This window comes from Amblyomma americanum, chromosome 10 (genome assembly GCF_052857255.1).
Source record: "Amblyomma americanum isolate KBUSLIRL-KWMA chromosome 10, ASM5285725v1, whole genome shotgun sequence".
Lineage (NCBI taxonomy): Eukaryota > Metazoa > Arthropoda > Arachnida > Ixodida > Ixodidae > Amblyomma > Amblyomma americanum.
This window is the reverse complement of record NC_135506.1, coordinates 67,543,318-67,559,175: the sequence shown is the minus strand read 5'-3', so window position 1 is coordinate 67,559,175 and position 15,858 is coordinate 67,543,318. Positions and strand designations below refer to the sequence as shown.

At 46.5% G+C, this 15,858-nt stretch overlaps 1 protein-coding gene across 1 annotated transcript in view; it reads left to right on the top strand.

Moving 5' to 3' along the window:
• The window catches only part of LOC144108781 (putative ATP-dependent RNA helicase DDX43), a 36,168-nt gene extending 20,511 nt beyond the window's left edge, over positions 1–15,657 (top strand). Inside the window, exons 12-18 of the mRNA XM_077641959.1 lie at positions 101–289; positions 6,085–6,144; positions 6,243–6,310; positions 9,600–9,665; positions 10,223–10,330; positions 10,817–10,891; positions 14,947–15,657. Coding sequence (XP_077498085.1) covers positions 101–289; positions 6,085–6,144; positions 6,243–6,310; positions 9,600–9,665; positions 10,223–10,330; positions 10,817–10,891; positions 14,947–15,205 — 825 coding nt within the window. The 3' untranslated portion in view covers positions 15,206–15,657. The remainder of the gene's footprint in view (positions 1–100; positions 290–6,084; positions 6,145–6,242; positions 6,311–9,599; positions 9,666–10,222; positions 10,331–10,816; positions 10,892–14,946) is intronic.
• The last annotated feature ends 201 nt before the right edge of the window (positions 15,658–15,858 follow it).

The following is a 15,858-nucleotide window of genomic DNA, read 5'->3' as shown; positions in this document are numbered from 1 at the left end:
ATATTTGCAATAGATAAAAATACGTACATACATAGTTGTACGCACATAGCGTCCTGTCACTGATGTCTTTCATTTGCATGTGTGTGATGCTGCTTGCCAGGTTCTGGATGAAGCGGATCGCATGCTGGACATGGGATTTGAGCCGCAGATCAAGAAAGTTCTACTGGACATCCGGCCGGACCGGCAGACAGTCATGACCAGTGCCACCTGGCCTGAGGGCGTGCGCAGGCTTGGCCAGCAGTACATGACCGACCCCTTCCAGGTTTTTATTGGCTCCCTCGACCTGGCGGTAAGTTATCACAGCAGCCGTCATCTGCGATTGTACAATATATACTTGTGTAAGGGGTTGTGCCACCGAATCTGACAGCTGGTAATTTTAGAAGAACAGTCGGTCAAGAGAATTGCGTTTCACATCTGTATCATTTTGCCCACATGGCACCTGTCGCTATTTTGTTTGCTTGTCTTATGTGCTCTAGATGTTGACACCAGAAAGGAGAAAACATTTTCTCCATTCCCAACTATTCTCTCCTTTGGAAAGGCCTAAGCGGGGTGCATCTATACTAGCAGTGCATTTCCCTGCAACAAAGTGCGACTTGCACATTGTTTCAATGCCTAGTGTGCTTTGCATCAAAACCACAGAGGAAGATGCTTTGAACCTAGTGACCACTTATAATAAGATGTCTAATCCTGTTGCCAGTTTACTGTCACTTGCATTGAAATGGAGGCATGATTGACTTCTGCTATGCCTTCGACAGTAAAGTGAGCGAAAGAGCAGGGGCCAAGTGAGAGCTGCCTCATACTCACTGGCCACATTGTTGGCCAGACTATCATTGCCCCTGGTTATTACAGTCACCGACCGATTTTTCGGACTCGAAGGGACCCGGAAAATGGTCCGAATAATCGAACAGTCCGAAAAATCCGTGAAGTATAAAAAAAAAACACCTTATTGAGATGAAATCGGCTTAAAAATGTCACTGATTTTTCCTCGCGACAAATTTGTCTTGCTTGCGACGATTTGCTCCTGTATTTGCGCCAAAGTTGTGCTTTCACTGTACACGCTAGACAGCAAGGTCACCGCATTTAGTTGGAATACTTCCCACGCTTCTTTGACGGACCCGGTGGGGTCATGTTGTCCACAACCCAAGTGTGCACCACTCCGCTCGTGAAACACACACAAAGATAAGGCACTTCTTGTTCAAAGTGGCGGAACCGCCGGACGCAATCACAAAACTGCGAACGGATGTAACTTCGTGAAGACTGAGCGCCACTCCATCGACGCGATCAGGGGAACCCAAGTGACGAAACGACGAATGGCAAACGTATGAGACCCGCCGCGGTGGTTCAGTGGTTAGGGCACTCGGCTACTGATCCGGAGTACCCGGGTTGGATCCCGACCACAGCGGCCGCGTTTCGATGGAGATAAAACGCTAAGGCGCTCGTGTGCCGTGTGATGTTAAGATCCCCAGGTGGTCGAAATTATTCCGGAGCCCTCCATTACGGCACCTCTTTCTTCCTTCCTTCTTTCAGTCCCTCCTTTATTCCTTCGCTGAGATGCGAGATAGCTCCTGCACAGTTTCCTTCCCCCAACAATCAATTTTCAACATATGGGACAAGCAATAACTGCCCGCGACAATGTCGGCGACAAAAACAAGTTGACGGTGATGACAATCCGGCTGCCACCTCGAAGTGTCAGAGATAGCAGGGACCTCTACTGGCAACAATGAGGTAACGAAAGTATGTCAAGCCAATCCAACTGCAGCGTAAATCCACCTCAATCCAAGATGGCACCTTTTGCGCCGGCTAAAAGCCGATAAGATGGCCGATTTTGACCCGCAGGCGACTGAAATTAGTCCGAAAAATCGAACTTTCGGACTTTTGATGTCCAAAATATTTGTCGCGAATATGTATGTGCTTCTATGAGGTATGTGTATGTGCTTCTAAGTTGCGCGGCTTTTCATTTAGAACTTTTTTTCGGGGGCCGGCCAACGTAGGGTGCGGGTCCGGGTGCTGACGTGTACGCAGCAACATACCGTATAAACCGTATATAGGTCGAGAGGGAATATAGGTTGACCCCCTTACCTTGAAGTGAAGAAAATAGAAAAAAAATAGAGAAAAAGCAAATATTGCCGAAACGCATTTATTTGCAACGTCGGCTGCATCCCTGGACCACCGGAGCTGCGACTTCACTTCGAACTTTCATCAGTGTCGTCGGAAGACGATTCCTTTTTGCTCACCGCCTCCCACAGTGCGTCGTCCTCAGTTCCATCCAGCGTGTTGCTTATGCAGCACTTCTTGAAAGCCTTTTGCACCATGGCATCTGGCAAAGAACGCCAGGCCGACAACACCCAGCTGCAGACGGTCGCAAGCGGAGGCCTTTGCAGGCGGCCCGTCGGCGTCTTCGGATTGTCGCCGTCTTCGGATTGTCGCCGGACATTCACTCATTGTACTCCTGTCGCACTCTGTCCTTAAAGGGCTTGTTGAGTACCACGTCGAGTGGCTGAAGGGTAGACGTCCTAGCTTCCGTGAGCGCGCGCTTTACTCATTCGGTCAGGTGGCCGCAAAAAGCATCCAAAACCAGGATGCTCCGATGACGCAGCAGTGCACCGGGCCGACAATTCCACACCACGCGAATCCAATTAATCATCATAGCCTCGTCCATGTACCCTTTCTCATTCACGCGCACAACAACACCTGAAGGGAAGACTTCCTTCGGCATAGTTTTCCTTTTGGAAATGACAAAAGGAGGCAACTTTCTGCCATCTGCCGTGCGCGCAAGCATGACAGTAAAGCGCGAGTGCTCACTTCCTGTCGACAGAAGTTTTACTTCTTTGGCGCCGCGTTCGCTGACCGTGATAGCCGACGGCATATTAAACCAGACAGGGGTCTCGTCGGCGTTCGCAATTTGTCCGAGCATGTAATCGTGCTCCTCTTGAAGCCGAATCACATACCGCTGGAAGCTGACGAGCTTATCGGCGAACTCCTCTGGCAGCTTCTGGCATATGGATGTGCGGCGGTGGAGAGAAAATCTCTTGCGCCTCATAAAACGGCGCACCCATGACTTCGGTGCGCTGAACTCTTCTCGGCGTAGTCCAGCTTCCCGCGCAAGGTCCAAAGCTTTGCATTGAATGGAATGCACAGTCACGGGTAGTGACCGCGCACGAAGGTGCCGCTCAAAGTCCGCAAGTGCGTCCTCAAGTTCTGGATGTACTGCACAACGTCCGCGAAAGGACATTTTGCTCGGCTTGCACGCGAACAACTTATCTTTCTGTCTGCGCCCATACCGCACGCTCTTCTCCGAAACGCCGAACATGCGCTCAGCGGTCATGTTCCCGTTCGCTTCAGCGAACTCAATAACTTTCTTCTTGAAAGCCGCTGTGAACTGCCTCCGCGTGCCGCTGGTACTCATCGCTAACGCAGAATTGCGCACCAGGTCAAACAAAGCAGCACACGCGAAGACCAACAATCCGGTGGCTCTGAACGAAAAAAACAAAAACAAACACAAGCATTCGCGTTTGGATGTCGATACGGCTTTGGCTATCCGTTCGCGAACAGGCTCCTTGGGTTGCCAGACTGCGACTCACATTCTGCTAAGGCCGTTTTATAAGACGAGGGGCGACTTTCGCTCGCTGTTTTTAAGAAAAAATCTCGACTTATATTCCTGTTTATACGGTACACTATACCTATATTGTGCGTTATGACCTTTGCGGAGTTCCTTAAGTTGCGCTCACGAAATCCCCGCGTAATTTACGCACCCTCTTCTTAGAGCCGTAATTTCTGAATAAAAAGTGCGCAAATTATGCGCGTAAATACGGTACTTAAAAGTGGACAGGGGTGTGTAGCCCATCCTGAGCTGTGTAGGAAGTTTTGATGTCATCAGAATTTGCTTGTGAAAGGAGCCAGTGGGTGGTGATAGTACAGTAATCCTCGTTGTAACGAAGTCAGTGGGATGGCGAAAAAATTCGTTATAAGCGGTAATTCGATATACGCGACCACCCGGGAAAATTTCGAGCAGTCGAGGTTTAATTGCACCACTACGGCGAGGAAGTCATAATACAATGTATTCAGTGAAACAAAACTTTATTCGGGTGCAAAAAAGGCAGTGAGCTTTGGCTGTTTCAAGCTCAATTACTGGGCGCGTGCAACCCCTGCTCTAATGTAACCAAGCATTGCACGAGGCCGCGCTCACCGCCCATGCATTCAACCTTCGAAGTATTTCGACAGTGGCCGGTTTCATGGGTGGTGGTCACGGAAATGCAGTGGCTCGAGTCTGAGGTTGTGTTTGTTGTGCTCAAAAAACGATTAACCGGCCATTGTAGGTAAGCAATGCCATTGGGAAAATTGAACTGTTTTGCAGTACAGGTTTCGCATGATTACTGGGCAGTTTTTTTTTTCCCCGAGGTGTGCAGCTGTGAAGTTTGCAATTGAGTTTTTCGGCGCACCGTTCTCGACGACACTGCTAATTTTACGGTTCAAGTGTCGGTGTTCGCGCTGTGTCGTGTCCGCGGCGTTGACAGATGTCTAGGAACAAAATTCAATGACCCTACCACGCATTTGCACCGTTTGTCTGGTCGGGTGGCGCGAATCAAGCATGACCGGCTCGAGAAAATCGCCGGCGAAACACCGTGGTTGCGTCAACTCGCCATGTTGACAGCGTGACTCGTCGCTGGTGACGCTCAGATTTTTCATGTTTTTCGCAAGTTATCGGTCGATTTGCACCGTGAAAAGTGCAACGAAGCTAGGGGCGGTGTTTTATTGCGATGCAGGCCAATTATGACGAGCGGCAAGCATATTTCTAGACCTGCTTTCCCAAAGTCGTCTTCCCGATTTGTTAGCGTAGCTCCTCGCGTCGAACACGGCAAAATGTGTGCGACCAGGCTGGAGCTTGACAACACCGTTGCTCACGCATGCAAGCGCGGCCTGCGGGTCGCCTTCTCATTTGAAGCGAAAACTCTCGGGAATGGCGTTGTTCGCGTGCTTTCGAGCATTTCGTGTGCTTTGGCCGATGTGAAATGGTTAGGCTCAGCGACGACTACGGCAGCCAGGGAGCAGCTCGGTTCGTTTGCCGAAAGCTCACCTCACTTGTGACTCGCAAGCGTGAATAGGCTCATAATTGGAGGGACACTTCTTTTATGCTTTTTGGCACGTTTCAGCGCCAGAAATGCTCTTTAGAGCGGTAAAATTTTGCTCACCGAGCGCACCCCATGGAATGCTACGGCGCAAGTCTGCCCGCGATCTTTTGGCAACTTTTCGGTATCCAAGAGGCCGCGGTTTTCTGGCATCGCAAAGCGTCACGAAAATTTTATTTTCGTTTGAATTCTATCACGGAGGACGCCAGCGATGCGGCTGCGACTGATTCGGGCGCGCTTCCGTTCACATCCGCTGTAAGCAGATGGGGGCACTCGGAATTGGTACTCGTTACTAGGCAGGTCATTGCTTGTAGGTTTGGTACTTTTGTGGCCTGTTCTGCGCCTGTATGACACTAATTCGTCGGCGGTATTAATTTGACATTGCATGTGCAAAAGGGTCGCCGATGCCGCCATGGCGGCGATGCCTCCACTCGCCACTTCACTCTAAGCGGGTCAAGCTTTTCGTGCGCTTCGAGTAATGCGGCTTAAAACGCATGTGTTTGGGTCGGGAGCAGAAGAAATTTCGAATAAAGTGATATTTCGAGTAAAGCAATTTCGTTATAACGAAGGATTACTTAATTTCAATTCGGGGCCTTTCATAGCTTATGAGAGCTCTGTTTACAAGGGCAGTAGCCACTTGGTCGTGAAAATGCGATAATTAGCGATGCAGGATGCCTTAATCTGTCCTCGGTGTCTCTTGAAGAATGGTGCACATAAGTGCACGTAAGGACAGTGGGGGGCAAGAAACAATGGTACCCTTGGGTGCTCGCATCCTGTGGATGCAGCATGGTTGCCATTCATTGTGTATGGTGGGAAATAGAAGGAAAACTGCATCAAGGTGGCTAGATAGTATTGAATTTTTCCACAATGGTAGTGTGGTACATAACACTGTCATGCTTTTTTTGTGCTCTTGGATGTGTGCTCCTTTTTATTGAGATGTAGTTTTTTTTTTTTCCAGGCAGTGCACACTGTGACGCAAACAATCATCATCTGTGACGAGACCGAGAAGCGGCAGCAGGTAAAGTGGTGTGGTTTTTTGCTGTATGAATTTTGCTTGGCTTCTTGCTGGGAACGTAATTTTACTGAATGGCATTTGTTTTTTTCTGCTTCTCGCAGCTTAAAGCCTTCCTGGACACCATGCAGCCAGAGGACAAGGTGATTGTGTTCCTGGATAGAAAGGCCATGTGAGTGCAATGCCCACTGTCCTTTCTGCCTGTCCTTGCGAACCTGGAACGTGTCTGTCAGGTTGCACCATGAATTTGCTGGTGTTGCTTTTAGACCAGGGGTCTCTAATATTTTTCCGCTTCTCACTAACTGTAATGGTTGCCAAAAGGTGCTGCCATCTTCCATCTCAGCTTCCATCTCATATTTCCTAACATGCAGGCAAAAAATAGAAAGCATACTGATGCTTGGTCCCTCAAAAATACCGAAAGTGAATAAACAGTGAATTAGCCACAAACAAAGATGCTTGCAGTGTGCTCCACAGTGTGAGAACATAGACATAGCTGTAACGCTGAGCTACATATGTTGTGAAAAAAATCTCAGTAAAAGAAAACGACATTGTACACATAACATCCACCTTCTCCTCTCCTGTTCCTGTCCCTTACACTTAGTCGCTTTGTGGACGTCTGTGCCAACTTCATGAAACTTCACGGATCTGTGGGTTGGCGGCATTAATAACTATCGCTGCAATTCTGCAGCAATGCTGTTTGGTGACACGGTTGAGGCGGGCAGGAGTTCAGGTCCTCGAGGAACCCAAAAAGCACTCTTAGGAACCCAGGAGTTCTGTGGAACTCGGATTGAGAACCCTTGCAAGTGTGGCTGCTCTTCGGATGGGGCATGTGAGATGTACGCAACGTATGCAGGATAGCATGGGTGCGTGGGATACTAGCTTCTTGTGCAGTGTGAGAAGCCTGTCCCCACAGTGGTGTTGCTGCATGCTTCTCTGAGGGCACCGAGGACCACTACATCCAATTTTCGTTTTTGTAGAAACAGGTTGTTGGCTCCTTGTGTCCATCTTGATGCCTGTTCAGTAGCAAGACACGGGTTCATTGCTGAGAAAAATGACTTTAAGGATGAAGCGTTTTCTTGCCACCCGATTCAAACTCGTGACGAGGTCACCATTTGGAAGTGAATGAAGGTGGTTGCCTAGACTCTGGAATTTGTGTACAAAAAAAAAAAAAACTTTTGTCACGCCACCGCGACAACTTGTGAAAACACACTGTGGTGGTGATACAGTCAAACCTCGACATAACGAACACAGATGTTAGGAACTATTGGCTGTATCGAACTCTTCGTAAATATTTTTGACAAACACATGCTATTTCTACTTCAATATTGAATGCGGTTGGTCATGAAACAGATACAGTCGAAGACCGATTTTTCGGACTCTCTAGGGACCGTGAAAACGACTGAAAAATCGGGCAGTCGGGAAAATCAAATTTCACCGAAAAAATCAAGAACTTATTACCAGTATGCCAGAGGAAGCAGTCAGTTGTATGCACACATTCTAAAGCTCCTCATGACTATATTTCACCGCACAACATGTGCACGGACGATGGGCGGCGACCACTTTCACGAGCTCGACCTGGCTGTGCTGCCCTCGGCATGTCGCCAATGAGCGCACGGGTTGGGTCAAAGTTTTAAGGGGAAAGCGAACACGCCGCTGCGAAAACTGCGCTGCGCCCGCAGTACGATGGGCCCGGAACGAGAACGCGAAGATGGCGAAACAATAAGAACTGAGAAACGGCCAAAGCAAGCACTCCGTCGGCGTTGGCCTTCGCCATTAGGCATGGCAACTAGAGCCAAAATGAACTTCTGCCTGAGGTTCTGAACAGCATCGATACCATTAACAAAATTGCTTATTGGTAGTTGCTGAGTTGTTTTTCCTTGTTCTTTACTGTGTCCTATTACTCATATGTTAGTTTTCTGGTATATAATTTTCCGCATTTCTTTTTAGGTATATTTTTTTGCCCCTCCTGCTTGGAGCCATCTTAGGGTCTGCAATATTCTATAAATAAATAAATAAATTGGCATCGTATCCGGCGATATGCACTCTGCGGTTGCTTGCATATAATGAGGCGTCTTGCCTGTCATCGAAACAACAGTTGTTTATGCTTTTACAATAGAAGAGTCAGGTTGCAGTGCACTTTGCCACGGGTACGCTGACCTTGCTCTGAAATGCACCACCGTTTACTCCTGCGCTCGCCGTCCCCATGAGGCCGTACGCCTCCCACGCGCTTCGCTGCTACCTCTTCCCGTATTCGGGACGAAAGACTCTGCACAGATGAGTTCCGTGAACTCTGACTGCAGTTCAAGTTCGAGCGGTGGAAGACATACAAGAACAGTACGAATTCGAAACCATGCGGGCGCAATGTGCCGACTCGCGCAGAATTTCAGCATCGCAGGCAAGTCAAGAGGCTCCCTTTAAGCTTGAATTTTATTTTGTTTGATCAAGTTTACGATCTCTTCTGCAGTTTGAATTAATTAGGTTCCACTGTACACATTATATGGTGGCTTGGTTATTGGCGGGGAGTGCGAATGAGGTCCAAAAAAATCGAGCGCTCAGTTGCGGTGCGTCCAAAATTTCATGCGCTCTTATACATTGGCTCTCTGGGCCATGTCGCGGTGCCGCGAAAAAGTCCGAGTAAGCAAGCATGTTCGAAAAATCAGGCGTCCGAATTTTCGGTCGTCGACTGTATATCGAACCCCCCAGCGCCAAACTGTGCCCATTCAGATGGCAGGCGGCAGGCTTCGCCACACTGCAAGAGTGTCTGGTGGTGATGCGGCAAGCGTTCGTGCCAAGGTTTGCACTTTTATCTCGCACTCCCCAACAGTGGCGCATAGGTTTGCAGTCCGGCACTCAGCACGCGTTCACACCTCTGGCATCTGTCAGCATTGCCATGGAAGCAGCACCACAGGCAGTTGTAAGTGTGCAGTAAAAATCCTGTGCTCATGTTGGCTGTCGCAGAGTTGTGAAAATGGCGATATGTGAGGAAGCCACTGTAGGTGCTTAACCTGTGCTCGCAGTGCTGTGCGGGGAAGTCAACCTAACTGCCACTCTGTTTATTGCGTGCGGCCTGCGGAATTGCCGCAGGCACCTTCTAAACGCCGCCAAAACCTGGGAAAACATCTCTGCTTCTCTAGTAAAGATCGCCAGAATTGCTGTCCCTTCAATGACTAAATTGCGCCGCTGTTGCGCGCGTTTCTGACGCAATTTCGTATTATGAATTTCGGCTTTAGCAAACTATTTTACGATTTTTTACTTGTTCACTATAACGAGGTTTCACTGTATCTACACATTATTTCTTGGCATTTTCTAGCTTATATAAGCTCAGTTTTTATTGAAGGTAGTGTCTTTGTCAAAATGCAGAAATCTGTTGGTAGAGGCCAAGTTCAATTTGTCGTCATTCTCTTAATAATCGTAGTAGTGCCTTGCTCAGTGTACTCTATTTTGGGCTTGTTTCTGTACAGGGTGGACCACTTATCGAGTGACTTTATACTGGAGGGCATCAACTGTGATTCCATACATGGGAGCAGGTGAGGCGCACGCAGCAGTCTGTGCAGTTACTTTTTTTTTTTTTCACTATGTTGCCATGGGGTCTGTTGCGTTTTTTCTCCATGCTCTGTTCATAGCTACATGTGCAGCCTTATCATTTCATCATTTGCCACCTGGAGCAAGCTAGCTATTGTGTGGCAGTTTAGACGCTGCACTATCGTGTTTGAAGATTCATAGTTTTTGGTTGAATGGCTGTGTTGTAGTGGATGTTAAAGAGTAATCACTCCTTTCTGTTCATTTGTTTATCACTCCCATTTGTGTCTTCGGGGCCTGAAGAAAGCATGCACTTATTTTCTGGGCCACATTTAAATAGAGCATGGTCAATAGGGTTGGTTACCTTTATTTCACTGACTGCTGAATTTATGCGTCACTATAGCTGCTGCCAAGCTTTCTTGCTTGAAGGCTTATATATATATATAAGTTCAGGTCCTGTACAAGCCTACTTGTCTCTATTCTGGTTTGCCTTGCTGTGACGGTATAGTTATTGCTGCAAGAAAGTCCTCTTGCATTCATTTTATGTGCACACGTGACTTTACAGGGAACAGTGTGACCGGGAGCAAGCACTTGAAGACTTCCGGGATGGGAAAGTGCGGATATTGATTGCCACTGATGTTGCAGCGCGAGGGTTGGACATAAAGGATGTGACGTGAGTGAACGATGCATGATAGTCTAGCATCATGAATGCCGCCATCTTATTTTGGAGATCCTTTTTGCTGCTAAATGTCACAACATGGAGTGCTGCTTTGATACAACTGTTGCACCACAGCCTATTGATTGTTGATAAGCAGCCCATCAGAATTGGGTGCGCAGAAATTGCCGTCAGAATTTATGTGTGCACATTCAAAGTGCTGATTTGAATAAAAGCAAGAGAAAGAAAGCTCATGCACCAAGCGTACCTTATGCTCATTTTTTGTTTTGTTAGTGGTGAGCAGGAAACCTTCAAAAATTTGACAGTAAGCCCAGAACTACATACACTAAATTTTAGTACAGGTAGGATATTCCTTGCTGCACTTAGGCCTCAAAGTGAAGAGCTTTGCCTTTGACTGTGTGGCTGGCGTAACCTCTTGTGTCAGCCCTTTGTTTATGATGTGCCTAATGGCTTGACATAACCCTCTCTTTATACTGACTGCAGGCATATATTCAATTACGATTTTCCCCGAAACGTAGAAGAATATGTTCATCGAGTGGGCCGCACGGGTCGAGCAGGGTAAGAGTTTCTCTTTTATTTTTTCTTTCTCAGATGGGTCGTGCGCTGTCTTTGGTCACCTCATAAGCGTGATGGAGCAGTTTTGTAGCTGTAACATGTCAAGCACATCTATTGGGAGATTTGTGTCGACTTAAGTGCTGATTTCTATTTAATGACCTCTTTTTTTACCGGGGAAGTTTGAGAGTTGTGGTGGTTGACTGATACGCTGAAATATTCGGTATAGTAATTAAATTACCTTAAGTGAACTCCGCACAACAATTTGAACAAAGCTCCAAGATATTTCTTTTTTTTTTTTGACACCACATTCTAGAATGCCAGTTTCAGGGTGAAATGCTTGGAAAATGGGTCTTTGACCCCACCTTGAGCAAATGAAAATACCTTGTGCCGTGGCGCTCTTTGGCCACAGATGCCCTTGCGCTTTAAAAATCTAGTGTCAATCTACTGTCAAGAATGTCAGAAGTTGGGCCTCACCATGATGCCTGGGATGTGCCTTCCTGTGACACTTTTTTCATGGTTCATTGAAAGTGGAAGGTGTTAGGGCTAATCACGGACTAAATTCACAAAACTAAGAGCAGCTTGGAAGCACTGGCTAGTCACTTGTTTGAATGGCTTTATGAGTTGGGCCTTTTGTTTTTCCTGTGCTTTTGGCTTGCTCTCACTTGTAGGGTGGCCCTGCGACTATGAATGTGTTTTAACAAAGCTGGCCAATGGTTGTTGCCAGGTGAAAGTGTCATAGGAGAAGGAAGCAATTGTCAATTAAAGACAAGCTTTTAAAAGGGCTGCTACTTCAGCGTCTTTCTTGTTAATGAACAAAACTAGTTTTGCTATATCAGGCCATTGTATAAAGGAGGGACATTGAAATTCCAGCTGCTTATTTTCTTCTTAAAGAGGGAAAAGTATCGCTTTTAATCATGGAATGTAATCTTTTTTGTTGAAATGTCTGTTTTTGAATCCACGCATTATGGTTGCTTATTAGAGGTAGTACAGGTTGGATAGCTGTCATTAGCGCATCCCTCATGTAAAACCCCTGTCCAAGGGGCATTTTAGGACTAAATAAATAAATAAATGCCTAGGACACCGCTTTTTTTTTTTTTTGCAGTAGCTCTAAAAATTTGTGTAAAAGCTTGCGCCTGCTAGTGTAGGCTCAAGGGTGTTTAAACTTTTTCTGTGCAAGTGTTGTGTGCGTTCAGAAAGATCCACCAGTCTTCTCTTGGCGCCATTTCTGAGATTCGACCCCATTGACTACATTGTGATTCTGCAAGAAAAACAACTACCGTATTTACTCACATAATTTGCAGACCCCCAACTTTTTGCCTGGTATTGCACAAGGTGGGAGTGGCGAGGGCACGAATTGTGCACTGTTTATCCGGCTTCCCGGATAAACAGTTCCAAAACTACAGAGCCATTTGCTGTCCAGTTTGTCACTAGTCAGCCGGTCTGCACGCGAGGGCGCTGTTTTATCACGACCGTTATCTCCTTTGCCTCCTGCTGGGTTCGAGATTGTAATGCTGCAAGTTTATTAGAAACTTAGCAGAGCGTGCGCAAACATACACAAAGGGATAGCGAACACTATAAAATGATGTATCGTACAGCGCCTGCGCCAAACGCTATTTGAAATTGACCCTTCACGTACGTTTGTGTTATGTACACTGTCTTTTGAATTTAGTGTGCCTGCTATAGCTGTCATTATGGTGGTGCCTATGTCACCTGCTTTGGAGAGAATAGGGGATAATCAAAATTCGGCAAGTGCACTTTCCTGCATAACAATGTTGCCCAAAACAAGATGGCTGACCATGTGTTTCCAGCTGACACAAAGCAAGAAGGACTAGTTTTTTGTTTGACTCTTCCAAAATATATTACTTTCATTCTATCCAAACCCTTAGCACCTGACCTGTAGCCCATGCAGTTTTTTTATAGAGAAGTCTGCTATCATGTATTTGGCAGCATGGTTATGGGGAAAAGCACACTTGCGGAATTTTGAATATCCCCTATTGGTCATTGTTATTGGGTTTTTAGGCATACAACAGTACAGGTGATATTCGCTTTGCCTCCTCTTGCTGACAACAGAATGAATAACGGATAAACTTGCCCTAATTTCGTTTCTGTGTGACTATTCCGCCGTTCCTAACCCTAACAAGACACCGCCGAGTGTGGATTGCCGTGATTTGGATTCTTACACCAAGGTAGTCATAGCCTTGCCAAAAGTTGCTTTTTTTGGCAGTAGGGGTCCGAAAGAACTTGGCATAATGTTATTGAAAACCTTGCTTGGTTCAGTTCTCTAAAAAAAAAAATGCCCCCAGCTTGACTGAGTAGTGTTTGACTGAACTGACTATGGAACTGGCTATCTACACGATAAGACTGGGATAACCTTGGCAAAGTGCAAAAATGTGGCGCAATATAGTAGCTTATTTTACCTCGAGATGGCGTTACTGCAGCCTGCGTTATCGTTGCGTTCGGGTTTGCGTACGGTAAACTAAACGTGCTCATGCGATTTCCACTGTAACCTCCCGTTAAATGCTTGTGTATAACATACTACGTAAGCGCTCACATGCGACACTGAAAGTCTTAATACTTTGAGCTCCGCACGCACTGTCATGCCATCCCGCGAGGGTGCTACATTATACTTGAGGCAGGACGGGAGGGGGTAGGCAGGCGTCTTACGTTTTGGAGGTTTTTTTTTTTCCGGCCTACGAGGGATGTGATGGGTGGGGGTCTACATATACGCCGCAGTATACAGTATGTACTGCGCATTATGAACTTTGTAGCGTATTCTAGGATGTGTTCTAGAAAACTATCATGCAATTTGTGCAGCCCCTTTTCGAAGCTTTGATTTAAAGAAATATAATCAAGTGAGTAAGCACTGTAATTCTTCTCTTGCATTTTCAGTAGACAGTGTTTAAAGCTTTACCACACCTAACCAGTAGCGAAATTGCCTATAGCAGGATACAATTTAAAAAAACAGCAGTTGCTAACACTGAACTATGGTCTGTAGCATCTTGTGTTACTCCGCTGGCCAATCTGAAAGGTAAATGAAATCAGCTGTTTAATGTTTGACTGTGTATTGAACTAGCCAGTCATCAAAATTCTAGGCTTATAATTTTTTCTCTTGTGATTTGCTTCTTGTTTAGGTAACAAGAACAAGAAAAGTTTTAACGGACTACTTGTGAAGGAATTATGTGCGGCTGTTGTAAATATGGGCAGAGCTTCACTGCAGACAAGTTGTTTCCAACTGTAGTATCCTACATTGAAGGAAGGCTTAAAAGGGACTCAGAAAGGGCTCCCAATAAAGTTGCAATATCTCTGGGGTGTTAAAAGACGACTGTTCATAATTATCCCCCAGCAAGAATTATTTCAATGCGTTTTGGGGAAGCTGAGTTATATGCAGACAAAATTTGAACTTCCGCGCTCTCGCGCTTTTTCCTCTTGCACGTGAAAACAGCGGTGCTCCTCCGCTGACCCCACCCACTCAGCCCCTCCCCTACCTCCGCTGGCTGCGGTGCGTGCGCATTAGCCGAGGCCGTGGTAGCGCGGGACGTCTGAAAGAATTTGGCGCTGTGAACCAATGATAACCCTCGGCTGCTGACGCCACTTGCACGACGTGGCGTCGCATGCCAGGTTTTCGCGCAAAAGCTTGGCACCGTGCGTCGCTGCAAGGTGCGAAAGCGGGAATTTTAAAAAATGTGTTTTAAATTTCTTGCTTGCTTTTGAGGTCTCGTACGCAGCGTGGACGCTCGGTGTCCTGTACTTTACATTGTGCAGGCATGTTAAAGCCAAGCTCAAACACCCCTTTCTGTGGCCCTTTAGAAGCTGGTGTTGAGAAGAAATTTTCACCATTAAAAGGGTGATTCTGAATTCTGAACTGAAATAAACATTTTATATCAAGAAATATTTTAATCTTCAAATTTAGTTTCGGCATATATGAGTTAAAGTACTCTGTTTGTGCACTTCAAGCTTTTGGTATTGATTTTTTGCCTACCGTTGATGGCAGCCATCGCAGCCATCAGCTGACATAGTTACTGAGATGGAATGCTTGCTTTCTTTTGCTGCTCTTGCAGGCGCCGCGGTGAGTCTATCACACTGGTTACTCGTGACAACTGGAGACAGGCTCGCGAGCTGATCAACATCTTGGAAGAGGCCAACCAAGAAGTTCCTCAAGAACTGTATGCAATGGCTGAACGTTTTGATGCCTGGAAGAAGCGACGTGATGAGGAGGAGCATGCCTGTGGCTTTGACCGTGGCAGCCGAAGTGGTGGTTACCGAAGAGGTGGTGGTGGTAGCGGTTGGGGAGGTGGGGGCAACCGGAGCCGGTGGTGAAGGGATCACCTTTGTGTGCTGCCCTGTTCACCATGTTGTCATGTCATTGAAATATAGGGCCTGCTTAGGTCAAAAGTGCAGTCTTAAAAAGTATTTTTGATTAAAGGTTGCTCTTGTTAATTTTTTTACTTTGTGATCATGGTGGCCAGAGCCGATTTTGTAGAGTTGCATGTTTTTTTTTTAGGTAAGTCCTGTCGAAGGAGTGCTTCAGTAGTTTATTTGCTGGCAACTTTTTCTCATGTAGCATGATGTGCAGTTTTGAACGTTTGAGAGTTGCAAATGTTTGCTTTGGTTTCAGTTAAATTTAAGGATTGGTCCAGTAGATCACTTTGACTATTGAATTCCTGGTCTGACTGCTTGGCTGCTGAGGCTTAACAAAGTATGTCCCACTGTCCATGCCTATATTGCACACTATAAATATAAAGCACAGATATGTGTGCCTTTTGTGATAACCATGTGTGTGCATTTGATACTTCACTTGCAAGGAGCTCCACCCAGGTTTCGCTCATGTTTGCCCATCACTATGGTGATGAGTTAGGTGGTTCCATAGTCAAGAGCAGATATCCAGTCCTCTACATATTAAAATGCATTGATGCACAGTTCAAATTTATCAACAGGCTACCGAGAGGGGCTTTTCGGTTTAAACCGAAAAA